General features: G+C 42.5%; 1 protein-coding gene across 1 annotated transcript in view; it reads left to right on the top strand.

Annotated features, from left to right (window-relative positions):
* R3HCC1L (R3H domain and coiled-coil containing 1 like) overlaps nt 1-2,988 on the top strand; it is a 114,322-nt gene extending 111,334 nt beyond the window's left edge. The window contains exon 9 of the mRNA XM_073595542.1: nt 2,785-2,988. Within this exon, the coding sequence (XP_073451643.1) occupies nt 2,785-2,837 (53 nt within the window). The 3' untranslated portion in view covers nt 2,838-2,988. The remainder of the gene's footprint in view (nt 1-2,784) is intronic.
* Nucleotides 2,989-13,089: the final 10,101 nt, after the last annotated feature.

Raw genomic sequence — 13,089 nt, forward strand, 5'->3', positions numbered from 1 at the left:
TCTATCTATACTGTCAGCAAATGAGGAGTGAGATGGTTCCACAGATCTGTTAGATTCAATGTCTTTAGTGACAGGAGCCATAAGTGCTGCAGTGAATAGATGTAGTCATTGAAGATCACAAGCAGTTTAGCTGAACCCGATCTATTCCCTTATAGCATGTGATTCCAGCTAGCTTTACAACCTTTTATTCTTGATGCCATCGTTCTGCTCAGACATGGTCTGCAGAAATAAGCTCTCTATACTGTATGTTGGGGCTGTGTTAGGACCAGGATCTGAACCTAGGACCTCTGCTGTGTCTGGCACTAGCTCTTCTTGCTGAGCCACCTGAGATGCTGGACAGCAACCTGTCTAATCCTTTTGTAGACAATCTTGCCTTGAACCTTGTATCTTGTGAACCCTGTACTGTTTGCTCCTCCCATGAGCTTCCTGATTTAGGTCATGTCACTGCACTTCCTGTTTGTCAGATTATTTTGCTCTCTCCAGCCGATATCTTGCACCTTTAACTCCTGCTACCATCCGTATCTTCTTTACCACTTGTTACCGACCTTTTGACTTGTTACTCAACTATGCCACTGCTTGGTCCAAACCTACAACCACTTGTTACTGACCTTTTTGGCTTGTTTACTAACTACTCTTCTGCTTGGTCCCAACCTGCTGCATCTGCTACTGGACCTCAGCTTGCTCCTCTCTCATTGGGGCGATCCTGAGGCCTGTGACCTGCTACTAACACTTGGCAAAACCCATCTCCACCATCAGGAGCTCTGATGAATGCTGGTTAGTACTTGGACCCCGCACCTCAGATGAGCCCGCATTATCCGCCCGGGTGACCTGCTCATGTACCCATCCTGCTGGTCGCTGGAAGCCTCTCTACTGCAGTAGCTACTGATCTCAAAGCCCAACCCCCCCTGACTGTGACAGGCTGCCTTGTTCTAGCAGTTTGTGATCTCCATTGATTACATGAGTGCATTGCATCATAAAAGTCAACGATTTCTTGACGACTTTCTTGAGGATGAACTAAATCAGAAAGTATGTAGTGCAGATACCTTCCTTGTTCTCACTCCTTGTCTGCAGTTACAGTGCAAGCTGCAAACAAGCTGGATATAAAGAGCGGTGTTTACATTGACCTAGACCAGGGGTGTCAAACTCAATTTCATCAAGGGGCCGCATAAGCAGTATGATTGCCCTCAAAGGGCCAGTTGTATCTGAGGTGCGCTATTTTCAGAGTTCAGGAGTGTGCTACATACAAAGTGCAGGGTTCAGGAGTGCATTATATACAGTACAGGGTTTAGGGGTGTGCTATGCACAGTGTGCAACCCAACCCCAGCCCTTCCAAAGCATCCTTGCATCTCTCTCTCCCACGTGGCCTGGTTCTAGTACCCCCCCTGTGTAAGCGGATCTGTCTCCCCTTGAAAAGAGATTGTTCTCTCACTCAGATTCTGGAGATCTGTCCCTGCCGTGAGTGTGTGCTAGGATCTGCTAGTTCCGGGAGCTGCTGTGTTTGCAAGTGGGAGCTGGAGCGGAGGGTCAGGGCTGGAGGTGGTGGAATGGACTTACCGTATATACTCGAGTATAAGTCGAGGCCCTAATTTACCACAAAAAAATGGGAAAAACTTATTGACCCGAGTATAAGACGAGGGTGAGAAATGCGCAGCTACTGTAAGTGGAAAAGAGGGTCAACAATGGCCATTTGCAGCATCACTGTGCCCATTTGCAGCCATAGGTCCCCTGAACTTCAAACTCGGTAGTTAAGGGTTCCTAGATGCCCCCTAGCTGCAGCCAAAATTTGGGGTCTCTGAACCCAAAGGGTCCCAAAATGACATTGCTGCAGATGGACACAGTTGACCGAATTTGGGGCCCCTTGTCTCGAGGCCACTTAGTGCTAAGAACCTCAAATTTGGTGTGCAAACCCAGTGGAACTAGCACCATAAAATTTCCAAAGCTGGGGTTTCTAGCACTAAGTGGCCCCGAGATATAGGGCCCCAAAAATCAGCTCAGAAAATGTCAAGCACTTTTCTGCAGCAGAGAATGACATTTTCTGAACTGGATATGTTATGGTACCAGTTCCACTGGGTTAGCACACCAAATTTGGGGTTCCTAGCACCAAGTGGCCCTGAGATATGGGGCCCCAAAGTCAGTTCAGAAAATGTCAAGCACTTTTCTGCAGCAGAGAATGACATTTTCTGAACCGATTTTGGGGCCCCGTATCTTGGGGCCACTTAGTGCTAGGAACTTCAGCTTTGGATATGTTGTGGTACCAGTTCCAATGGGTTTGCACACCAATTTTGGGGTTCCTGGCACCAAGTGGCCCTGAGATATGGGGCCCCAAAGTCGGTTCGGAAAATGAAATTTTTTGCTGCAGAAAAGTGCTTGACTCCAGTATAAGTCGAGGGGGGAGGGGGGCACTTTCAGCACAAAAAAATGTGCTGAAAAACTCGACTTATACTCGAGTATATACGGTACATCATGTTCCAGCTGCAAAACTAGGCGTGAGGGCCACCTAACAAAGCCTGGAGGGCCAGATTTGGCCCACGGGCCTTGTGTTTGATATGTGTGACCTAGACCTTCAATTTTAGATGTAATAGGTGATTTTTAAAACCATCCCTGCATGTATTACAATGACTATATTGTTTCAAAGGGGCTACTATCCATATAGAGTGCATATAATGATCTTCCATGAATGGACTGTTCTATCTCTTTGGTAGCGTAACTCTTAAATTCCTTAGAGAATAAAACCAGCAGTAAAAATTGGTTTGCATTTCATTTGTAATTTATTTTTGTTTTCAGCGCGGCGGCATCTAGAAACAAAACAGCGTGAAGACGCCTGGGAAGGGAAGTGATGGCACCGCTCTTGGATCACAACATCTTGAAAAATGGACATTGGGTTTTAAATCCTCTTACTTTTCTGGAAAAACATTAAAACTGTATAGATCCCCCTTTTTTTTTTTTTTTTTTCATCAAAATGGACATTGTAAGTGTGTAAGATATATTGAATTCTAACAATGGACTCCACTCTTTGGGGGGGGGGGGGGGGGGCGGCAGGCTTTGTTTTATTTATTTTATTTGTGATTTTGCTTCATGCCAAAGCCTTACTATTGAAACGTTACTTTTAAATTTGTAATTCAAAAGGTCAACATGCCTGAAGCTTATATTTCAGTGGGTTAAAACTGAACTCCGGGACAAAAAAATTAAATCTATAAATATATAATCTCTCTTTACAGTGCTGGTGAGCTGTCGGTGCCCAGGCATTCAATATAGTTGTCTGGGGATTTGAAATCCCCACTCTATCCCCTCTTCTCTTTTGAAGTGCTTCTGGGATGGATCATTCTGATTGGTCAGCGGCAGCACAGAGCGTCACTCTGATCCATCCTGGAAACTGCACAGAGGAGAAGGGCGGGGATTTAAAATCCCCAGACAGCTGGACCGGGCACTGACAGCTCAGCATCCATGGGGGTAAGTACAGCGGGGTCCAAGGGGGCAGGGATGTACGGTGTTCACCATCTCATTTATTCTAATAGGGTGAATTAACATGTTAACCCTTGCAGTGGGGGGCGCTGCACTCCAAGGGTTAACATTTTGTTTCCCTAAAGTTTAGCTTTAAAGTGGAGTTCCACCCGGTTCTGTGTTTAGTAAAAGTCAGCAGCAATAAAAAGTGTAGCTGCTGACGTTTAATAAACACACACGGTCCAGCGATGCCGGCGTCCAAAGCCTCGCTCCTCTCCCTGCCTTTCCACGGCGCTGGCATTACTACTGTGGGCACCCGACTGTGACAGATTGCGGCTTCACATGCGCATCGTGAATGGCCGTGCAATCTTCTGGGACCTGTGACATGTCCCAGAAGATTGCAGGGAGGGAGGGGCCGCCTAGGGGGAGAGAAGTCATCGTCGCCTTGCCAGTCTGGAGCGAAAGTGGGAGCTGGGTACATGTCAAAACCAGGTACCCGCTCCCCTCCCTCCAAAAAAACGACACGCCAAATGTGACATGTCAGGGGGTACAAAGTACTTAAGCGGAAGTTCCATTTTTGGGTGGAACTCTGCTTTAAGTAATTTTTTGGAGGCTATAAGTGTACATTTTTGGAGACCTAATTGGGAGCATTTACTGGAGAGTGCAAAATCTGGTGGAGCTCTGCATAGAAAACCAATCAGCTTCCAGGTTTTATTGTCATAGCTTCATTGAACAAGCTTGAAGTTAGAAGCTGATTGGCTTCCATGCACAGCGGCAAAAGATTCTGTGTGCTCTAGTTTTAGTACATCTCTCCCAACGTGTTTGTCCTTACATGAGGTCTTATGCCGGCCATACATGGGTTGAATTTCCGAACAAAATTTTCTTTCGAAAATCAGAAATGTGTGTTTTGTGATCCGATGGTGCCACCATTGATTTTTGAAATTCGACCAACCAAGCCTTCAGTTTCACCTCATGTTGCTACAAAAAATGTTTGTGGCCGGGAATCTTATTTTCTTTCCAGGTCACGGCTCATGTACATTTTTTTTTCGATTATATATTTCTTGCACAATTCTCCCATCATTGATTAGAAATTAGTTTTTCCAAAAATTTCCAGCATGCCCGATCTCTCATCGTTCGGACACACGGAAATCGGACGTTGCTGCAGCCCACTAATGGTGCGATTTTCATAAGAATATTCGGAATTCGACCCATGTATGGGCCTACATTAATCTGCTGAATGTTATTTGATATAATAAATATTGCGGCAGAAGGCATGAGACTGACCGAGGGGTGCCGGTCTCGGAACTCTGGCAGGGAGATCTAGCCTTTGGACTTTTTGAGAGATACATACATAGGCCGGTAGGAGGGGGATTGTAAAAAGCACAATAATTAAGCTGACCACAGATGGATAGAATTTCGAACAAAAATTCTTATGAAAGGTCTAAGAAAAACTCTCAGAACATTTGTTTGCCATTCGAAAGATTTAATTTGCTTTTAGCATTGTTTTCAGGAATGAGCGGAAAAAAATTTCCATCCCGCTCCTTCGAATTTTCTCAAACGAACTTTGATTTGACCCACCAAAGATTAGAAAAATAAACAAACTTTCTCTAGAACCTTCTTTTGCCAGGAATCTTTGAAGTTCTACCCATCATCTATGGCCAGCCTTAGTTTTGAAGGAAGGTAATCTTTAGTACATATCGGCTTTTTTGTTGTGTGATTATGAAATTTTTATCCTAGGACTCTTTGTTAAAGAATTTGCTTATTTTTTTTAGTTTTGTGTCAGGGTTGGGCTATTTTTTGGAAAGTATATATCCGGTAGCCCTGTGTCAGCCAACAGTGGGGAAAATAATCATTTGGTGCCCTGCAGATTTTGTAAGTTTGCCCACTTACAAAATAATCAAGGGTCTATAATTGTTATCATAGGTGTATTTTAAATTATAGAGACAGAATATCAACCAAAGATCCAGAAAAAACACACAATACAAATGTTATAAATTGAGTTGCAGTTCAGTGAGTAAAAGGTATTTGATCCCCAAGCAAAACATGACTTAGGACTTTGGTGGAGAAGTTCTTGTTGGCAAGACGTTTCTTGTAGGTGGTGATCAGGTTTGCACACATCTCGGGAGGGATTTTGGTCCACTCTTTACAGATCTTCTCTAAATCCTTTAAGGTTTCTTGGCTGTCACTTGGCAACTCAAAGTTTCAGCTCCCTCCATACATTTTCCATAGGATTGAGGTCTGGAGACTGGCTAGGCCACTCCATGACCTTAATTTACTTCTTCTTGAGCCACTCCTTTGTTGCCTTGGCGGTATGTTTTGAGTCACTGTCATGCTGGAAGACCCATCCACGACCCATCTTCAGTGTTCTGACTGAGGGAAGAAGGTTCTCATCCAAGATTCTACAATAAACGTTCCCGTCCATTGGCCCCTTAATGCGGCAAAGTCGGTCTGTACCTTTTTAGCAAAGAAACCGCCCCAAAGCATAAATGTTTCCACCTCCATGCTTGACTGTAGGATGGTGTTCTTAAGCTGGATACACACTATATAATGTTTGTTGTTGGATTTCCTTTAGATTTACATTCAATTATGTAGTGCAAGGGCCTGCCTGATTGCATACAAATGGAAAGTGTTTAGGTTTGACCTCATATAATATGGTTTTGGTAAATCTAAAGGAAAAGATCTAAAGAAAATGTGTAGTATGTATCTGTATACAGCTTTAGGGTCATAGTCAGCATTTTACTTCCTCCAAAGTCACGTTAATGCCAAAGAGCTCAATTTTGATTCAGAGAAGGATTGGGAGAAAGTGCTGTAGTCCGATAAGACCAAAATTGAGCTCTTTGGCATTAACTCGACTCGCCATGAGGATGAAAAAAGCTAAAAATGACCCTATGAACACCATCTCTACAGTCAAGCACGGAGGTGGAAACATGATGCTTTGGGGCGGTTCCTCTGCTAAAGGTACAGGCTAAATTTGCCGCATTGAGGGGCCAATGGATGGGCCATATATTGTAAAATCTTGGATGAGAACCTTCTTCCCTCAGCCAGAACACTGAAGATGGGTCATGGATGGGTCTTCCAGCATGACAATGACCCAAAACATACTGCCAAGTCAACAAAGGAGTGGCTCAAGAAGAGGCACATTAAGGTCATGGAGTGGCCTAGCCAATCTCCAGACCTTAACCCTTTAGAAAATGTATAGAGGGAGCTGAAACTTCGAGTTGCCAATTGACAGCAAAGAAGCCTTAAGGATTTCTTGGGGATCAAATAATTATTTTACTCACTGAACTGCAACTCCATTTATAACATTTTGTATAGTGTTTTTTTTTTTTTTTTTTCTGGATTTGTGGTTGATTTTCTGTCTCTATCATTTAAAACACACACCTATGATAAAAATTATAGACCCTTTATTTTTTTTTTTTTGTAAGTGGGAAAAACCTACAAAATCTGCAGGGGATCAAATAATAATTTCCCCCCACTGTATATAAGGAATGTGTGAGGATAGACCCATGGCAGCGGATATGATGGACAAGCTGTCCAATTCTTCTATTACAAATCAACGTGTTACAGGTCAAGTGTTCAGCCTTGAAATGTCTCCTCCCGTGTTTTGTATCCTGACCGGTTCCTTTAATTTTAGAACTGGAAGTGGAATGAGCCTTTTGATATTATGGTTTTGTTGCTCGTGTTTTTTGATTGAGATCTATTATGTGTACGGAGTCAGCTGCAAAGGTCTAGGAGTTTTCAATCTGGACCCGATCGACGGAGAAGCTGTGCTTTTTCCTAATGTTCCCATAAAATGTGTTTTTGTTATAGTGGAAGGTCTGGTGTAACATACAAGTGATAAATTACTGACTTTCTAAAGGACTTAATTATCATGAGGAAAATCACTGGAGTGAAAATAGTTCTTCATTCAGGACTGAACCCGGCACCCGCTACGTGACGTGTGCCTGACCTAAAGCAATAAGTTCAGCCGCTCATTTCTCTCCATTGCTTTTATATGCGTGAAATAACCTTTCCGATGAAACATTTCATGACATGTTTGGTTGTGTTGAGTACCGCAGGACAATTAGACCTGAAATGGAAGTTGATCTTTCGGCTTTCACAAATGAATTGAATATATAATGTACGGGAGGTGGGGGCCCATGGGGGGGGGGGGCCTTGTCACCTATTTGCATTTCTTCATTTTTCTGAATGCCTTGATAAAAGGTGCCTACAAATTGGCTCCCTCTGATGTGATAATTTGTCTCCAGGAATCCTGTAACTCAGAAGCTTGTTTTACAAAGTACTCTCTGCAACTCCGCTAACCACATTAACATGACCCGGAGACGTTTCCAGACCCTCTCTGAAAGGAGAAACACAGAAGAACTCCTTAGGTGTTCTCCTGTCTTTCTCACAGACACGTTGAAGTAATTGTAAACCCTTCATATACCCAGTGAAGTGACTGGCCTCATACAGATCAAACGGATCCTCTTACATAAGTTGCACCTGTTTTATCTGCAGTCTTCTCTTCTCTACAGCTATTCAAAGTGCAGAATCTGTACAGCTTGCCTGAGCTGTCAGAAAAAAAAAAAAGAGGGTGGCAGTTGAAATCACACTCTGCAGATCTCCGTGAAAGCTGATTCCCCTTTACACAGCACACAGGAATGAAGCTGAGGCTCTTGACCCACAGACTGTGTGCTGGAACTTCCTCCCCATATTTTTATCTCTTGGTGTCAGGAAAACTTGTCAGTTAAGGAAGGAGGCAGCAGACAGAAATGACACTTAGTGCTCTGGACTGAGACAAGTACACACTACAGTATAGAGAGATATGCTTTGTTCATATATTTTGTCTGAGGTTTAAAGGATGGTTAGGCCATTCCTGCTCCTTTGCATGTCATTGTGACTTGCCAGAATCAGGACCGCAGCTAGTTTTGCTACAAAGAATCAATGAGCACGTTTTGTCTTTCGTTTTTTTATTTTTAACATTTTTTTATGTGCTTTATTTGTCTATCACAGGTAGGCACAGGCAACCCAGGTCTCCTACAGACTCCTAGTTTTAGAAAATCTTTCAGGTGAAGTAAAGGCAACAAACTAACTAAACACTCAGATGGTTCATATCTTCTGGTGCCTACAGGTACCTACCTAGCTATGCCTATTTTTATTTTTTATTTTTAGACAGTAGAATGAGCCATTCTATCCCTGATTCATGCTGTATCCATAGGCCTTGACATCTGCCTAGACTTTGAGCCAAGCTCGGCCTGCTGCCATTCAACACTGCAATGTGAGGACCTCATTAGCTCCCATGATGGATTCCTAAATGTGAGAGTGAGATAGGGACTTGGCTCAGTAGCCAAATATATCCCCCCCACAGTAGCCCTAGGGTTATTTACCCTAACCCTCAACCCAGTAGAGGCTCCCACAATGTATTCTTGAATGTGAGGCAGAAAATTGGTTTAGTAGTCATTAGAAGTTTGTTGACCAAGTCCTCCCACAATAGATTCTTGAATGTGGGGTAGGGATTTAGCTCAGTATTCAGTAGATGCTCGCTAGCCAAGTCTCTCCCCCACTATAGCCAGTTGAGTCTCCCACAACGAATTACTGACTGTGATGGAGGGACTTGGCTACTAAGCCTTTACTGACTAAAGAGCTATGTCCCTCCCCTACAGTACCCAGTAGAGGCTCTCACAATGGATTCTTGAATGCAGTGGAGGGACTTGGCTACTGAGCCTTTACTGATTACTGAGCTAAATCCCTCCCCCACATTCAAGAATACATTATGGGATTACCTACTCACTATTGGAGGGGGGGGGGGCTTCGTTAGCCAAGTCTCTCTCCCACAATAGCCAGTAGAGGCTCCCATACTGATTACTGACCTAAGTCCCTATCAAGCCTAAAATAATACAGAGCTAAATCTCTCCCCCACATTCAAGAATCCATTATGGAGTCTCTACTGACTATGGGGGGGGGGACCTTCATTAATTTTAGCCCCTCTCCCACAATAGCCATCAGAGGCTCCCATAATATAGGAGGAACTTTGCTATCAAACCTCTAATGACTACTACACTAAATCACTGTCCCGCATTTAAGAATACATTGTTGGAGCCTCAACTAGCTACTGTGGGGTGGGAACCTGGCTACTGAGCCTCTGATTACTGAGCTAAATCCCTCCCCCACATTCAAGAATCCATTATGGGTGTCCCTACTGGCTATTTGGGGGAGGGGGGGGGGACCTTCGTTGACTAAGTCCCTCTCCTACAATAGCAAGTAGAGGCTCCCATATTGGAGGAGCAACTTGGCTATCAAACCTCTAATGACTACTAAACTAAGTCACTGCCCCACATTTATGATCATACTAGCTACTGTGGGTGGGAACTTGGTTACTGAGCCTATACTGATTACTGAGCTAAGTTCCCAACCCACGTTGGCTTCGATCCTCCTAGATCATAGAGGTGAACAGAGACCATCTCCCAATGCTTCTAAAAGTGACCTAGTGGCTAATCAGCCGTCCGGATCGCTTTTATAAGAAATTGAATCGCCGGCTGGAAAAAATATATCGAGGTTACGGCTGATAGCTTCATCCATAACCACTTCAAAGCCGCAACGTATATTATTAAAGGTCGACATTAATAAACTGATACAGAAAAACAAAAGCCTTAACCCTTCCTGTGCCCTACAGTCTTTTTTATTTTTTTCCAAGCAAATGGCGCTTTTCTTCCAAAAATCTTGGAGCGCGTCCAGGCTTGTAGGGGAGTGATGGGAGAGCAGTGACGGTACAGCAGACACTGTGGTAGTGGCTCGCATTGTTTTGAGGTTTTTCATCTCATGCAAGGCCAGTATACACAAAACCTGTTCTGTTGATGAGCTGCAATGCTGGGGTAGGTTCAGGGAGACAAGGACATTGCATGTAAAGCAGAAGTTTTACATTGTAAATAGTTTTCCCAACTAAATATTTTCTGTCTGATGTCAAGGAGAGAGTTTCTTGGGCAGGTGGGGTCACCTCTCTACTCAGCTCTGTAGTATTGTTCTTCTGTTCCTCCATTGTGCCAGTATGGTGGCATTGACCTGCAGAGGCGTGATTTGCCGTACACAAGGGACCCCTTCGGCTTTAGTTGTTTTCTTTTTATTATTATTATTAATTCTCTGTGAATTTTTATTTTTTGTTTTAATGTTCTTTATTCTTCACATGTTTAGCTTCTATCATGGGTAAAACCAAAGCACAATCTGGCCATAAGTACTTGATGGTGCCGCTCCAGGCTGAGGTGCCATAGGCGCTTAGGATAGTAGGGATGCCAGTGTAAGTGAAACTCATCCACTGAGCAATAAACCTTTTTTAGATTAACACCTTCACGCCGACCCAACACAAATATGCAGCCCCACTGGACTGGGCTTTCTTCCGTGGGGCCACATATTTGCATATCTCCCTTTTTTTGTGCTGGAAGTGCACCAGCACAGAGACCGGGGTCTCGCTGAGAGCTCCAGACCCCGTACTAACAATCAGGACCAGGAACTCCCAGTTCCGGGTCACTTGATTGCTGTGATAGCCTCTGATTGGCTGTGATAGTGATCAGTCACTGTGAAGCTCGTCCCTGTGTTTTTCTCTCTCTGTGAATGGAGGAGAGAGATACATTGTATCTCTCTCCTTGCAGAGTTAAAAATAATATAATAAAAAAAATATCTAGATCAAGATTTGTCAGGGTTCGTGTTTGGGCAAGGTCAGGGTAAGTTTTGTTTTTTTTTGTTTTTTTTTGTTTTTTTTTTTTAAATTGGTATCCATGTCAGTGTGTTTTAGGTAGGATAAAAAGCAAAATGCGCACTATTGTTTTTGGGCTGTACTACGGGTACAAACAGCAACTAACATACATTGCTACTACCATAATCTACCAAAACAACACAAAATTCTCCTCCTGATGATCCCAGTAATATATGGATGTTATTTGTTGATTGTACCTGTAGTACGGCCCAGAAACAATAGTGCGCATTTTGCTTTTTTTTTTTTTCAATCCTACCTCAAACACACTGACACTGATGCTAATTAAAAAAAATGCTTTTAAAAAAAAAATCCTACCCAAAATATACTGACCATAAACTTTGACCCTTACTTGACCCAAACGCTAACCCTGGCACTGGCCTAAATCAAACTTTGATCTAGCTATTTATTTATTTTTTGAGGGTTTTTTATTTTATTTTTTTTTGTTTTTTTTCCCCTCTCTCTATCTCTATCTTTAATCGCTATCTCTAAACTCTAATCTCTTATCTTTCTCTCTCCAATGAGAAAGGGCTACATTGTATCTTTCCTCTCTGTTTATAGAGAGAGAACCCCAGGGGCGGGCTTCAATCACTGACCTAAATCAAACTTTGATCTAGCTATTTATTTATTTTTTATTATTTTTTTGTTTTTTGCTCCTCTCTCTCTCTATCCCTATCTTTAATCGCTATCTCTAAACTCCAATCTTTTATCTCTCTCTCCCCAATGAGAAAGGGCTACATTGTATCTTTCCTCTCCATTTACAGAGAGAGAGAAAAATACAGGGGCGGGCTTTACAGTGGCTGATCACTGTGGTAGCCAATCGGAGGTGATCTGGAACTGGGAATTCTGGGTACAGATCGTTCGTACGAGACCCGGCGCTCTCGGTGAGATCCCGGTCTCTGTGCTGGGAGTTAATATGTGCAGCGTGCTCCCAGCACAAAGAGAGATACGCAAATATGCGGCCCCACTAAAAAATAGCCAGTGCGGTGAGGCTGCATATTTGCATACTGTCGGCGTGGAGGGGTTAAAATATATGTCTTAAGGAGGAAGAAGACGATCGATGATGACAGAAAATACTAAAAATGCACATTATAAAAATATAGTGCAGCACAAAATGTGGGAACTGAGCCATGAAATCCGGAGAAAAGGAAAATGAAGCCGATCGCACAGCTGATCACTTTTCAAACTATCGTAATCCAGTTGCTGCAGAAAACACTTTTTTGTGGTCTCACCTTTTTCTTTTTTTTTTTTTTTTTTTTTAAGAAGCAAATGACGTTTCCTGGACATGTAAATGATGCATCTCATATTTCTACATGTAGATTTGTATCTTTTTTTTTTTTTTTTTCATGTACAACTAAAGTACTGTCATTGGATAATAGAGGTAAAATGTTTAATGTGATGTTTTATTAATATATATTATTTTTTTAAGTCCATTTTAAATGCAAACCTTTTATTTGTGTTTGTTTTGTATAGAGAATGTTGAACTTTTGTTTAATATAGTTGATCTTTCTATGAACCTGTGATTTTTGTTTTTTGCTCTCCAGGCAGGTAGAAAAGGCACACATTGGTGCAGCTCTGTATTTATTAACGCATCATTAAATGTATTTTTTTTTTCAAATGCAAGCAGTGTAAATCTCTGAATTTATCTTGAATTGGAATCTCAACCACTTAAAGACCGCCCAGCGTGTATATATATATATATATATATATATATATATATATATATATATATATATATATATATATATATACCATATAAGTCGAGGCCCTATTTTACCACAAAAAAATGGGAAAAACGTATTGACCCGAGTATAAGACAAGGGTGAGAAATGCACAGCTGCTGTAAGTGGAAAAGAGGGTCAACAATGCCCATTTGCAGCCTCACTGTGCCCATTTGCAGCCATAGGTCCCCTGAACTTCAAACT

Source organism: Aquarana catesbeiana, linkage group LG08, assembly GCF_042186555.1.
Source record: "Aquarana catesbeiana isolate 2022-GZ linkage group LG08, ASM4218655v1, whole genome shotgun sequence".
In the NCBI taxonomy this organism is placed as follows: domain Eukaryota; kingdom Metazoa; phylum Chordata; class Amphibia; order Anura; family Ranidae; genus Aquarana; species Aquarana catesbeiana.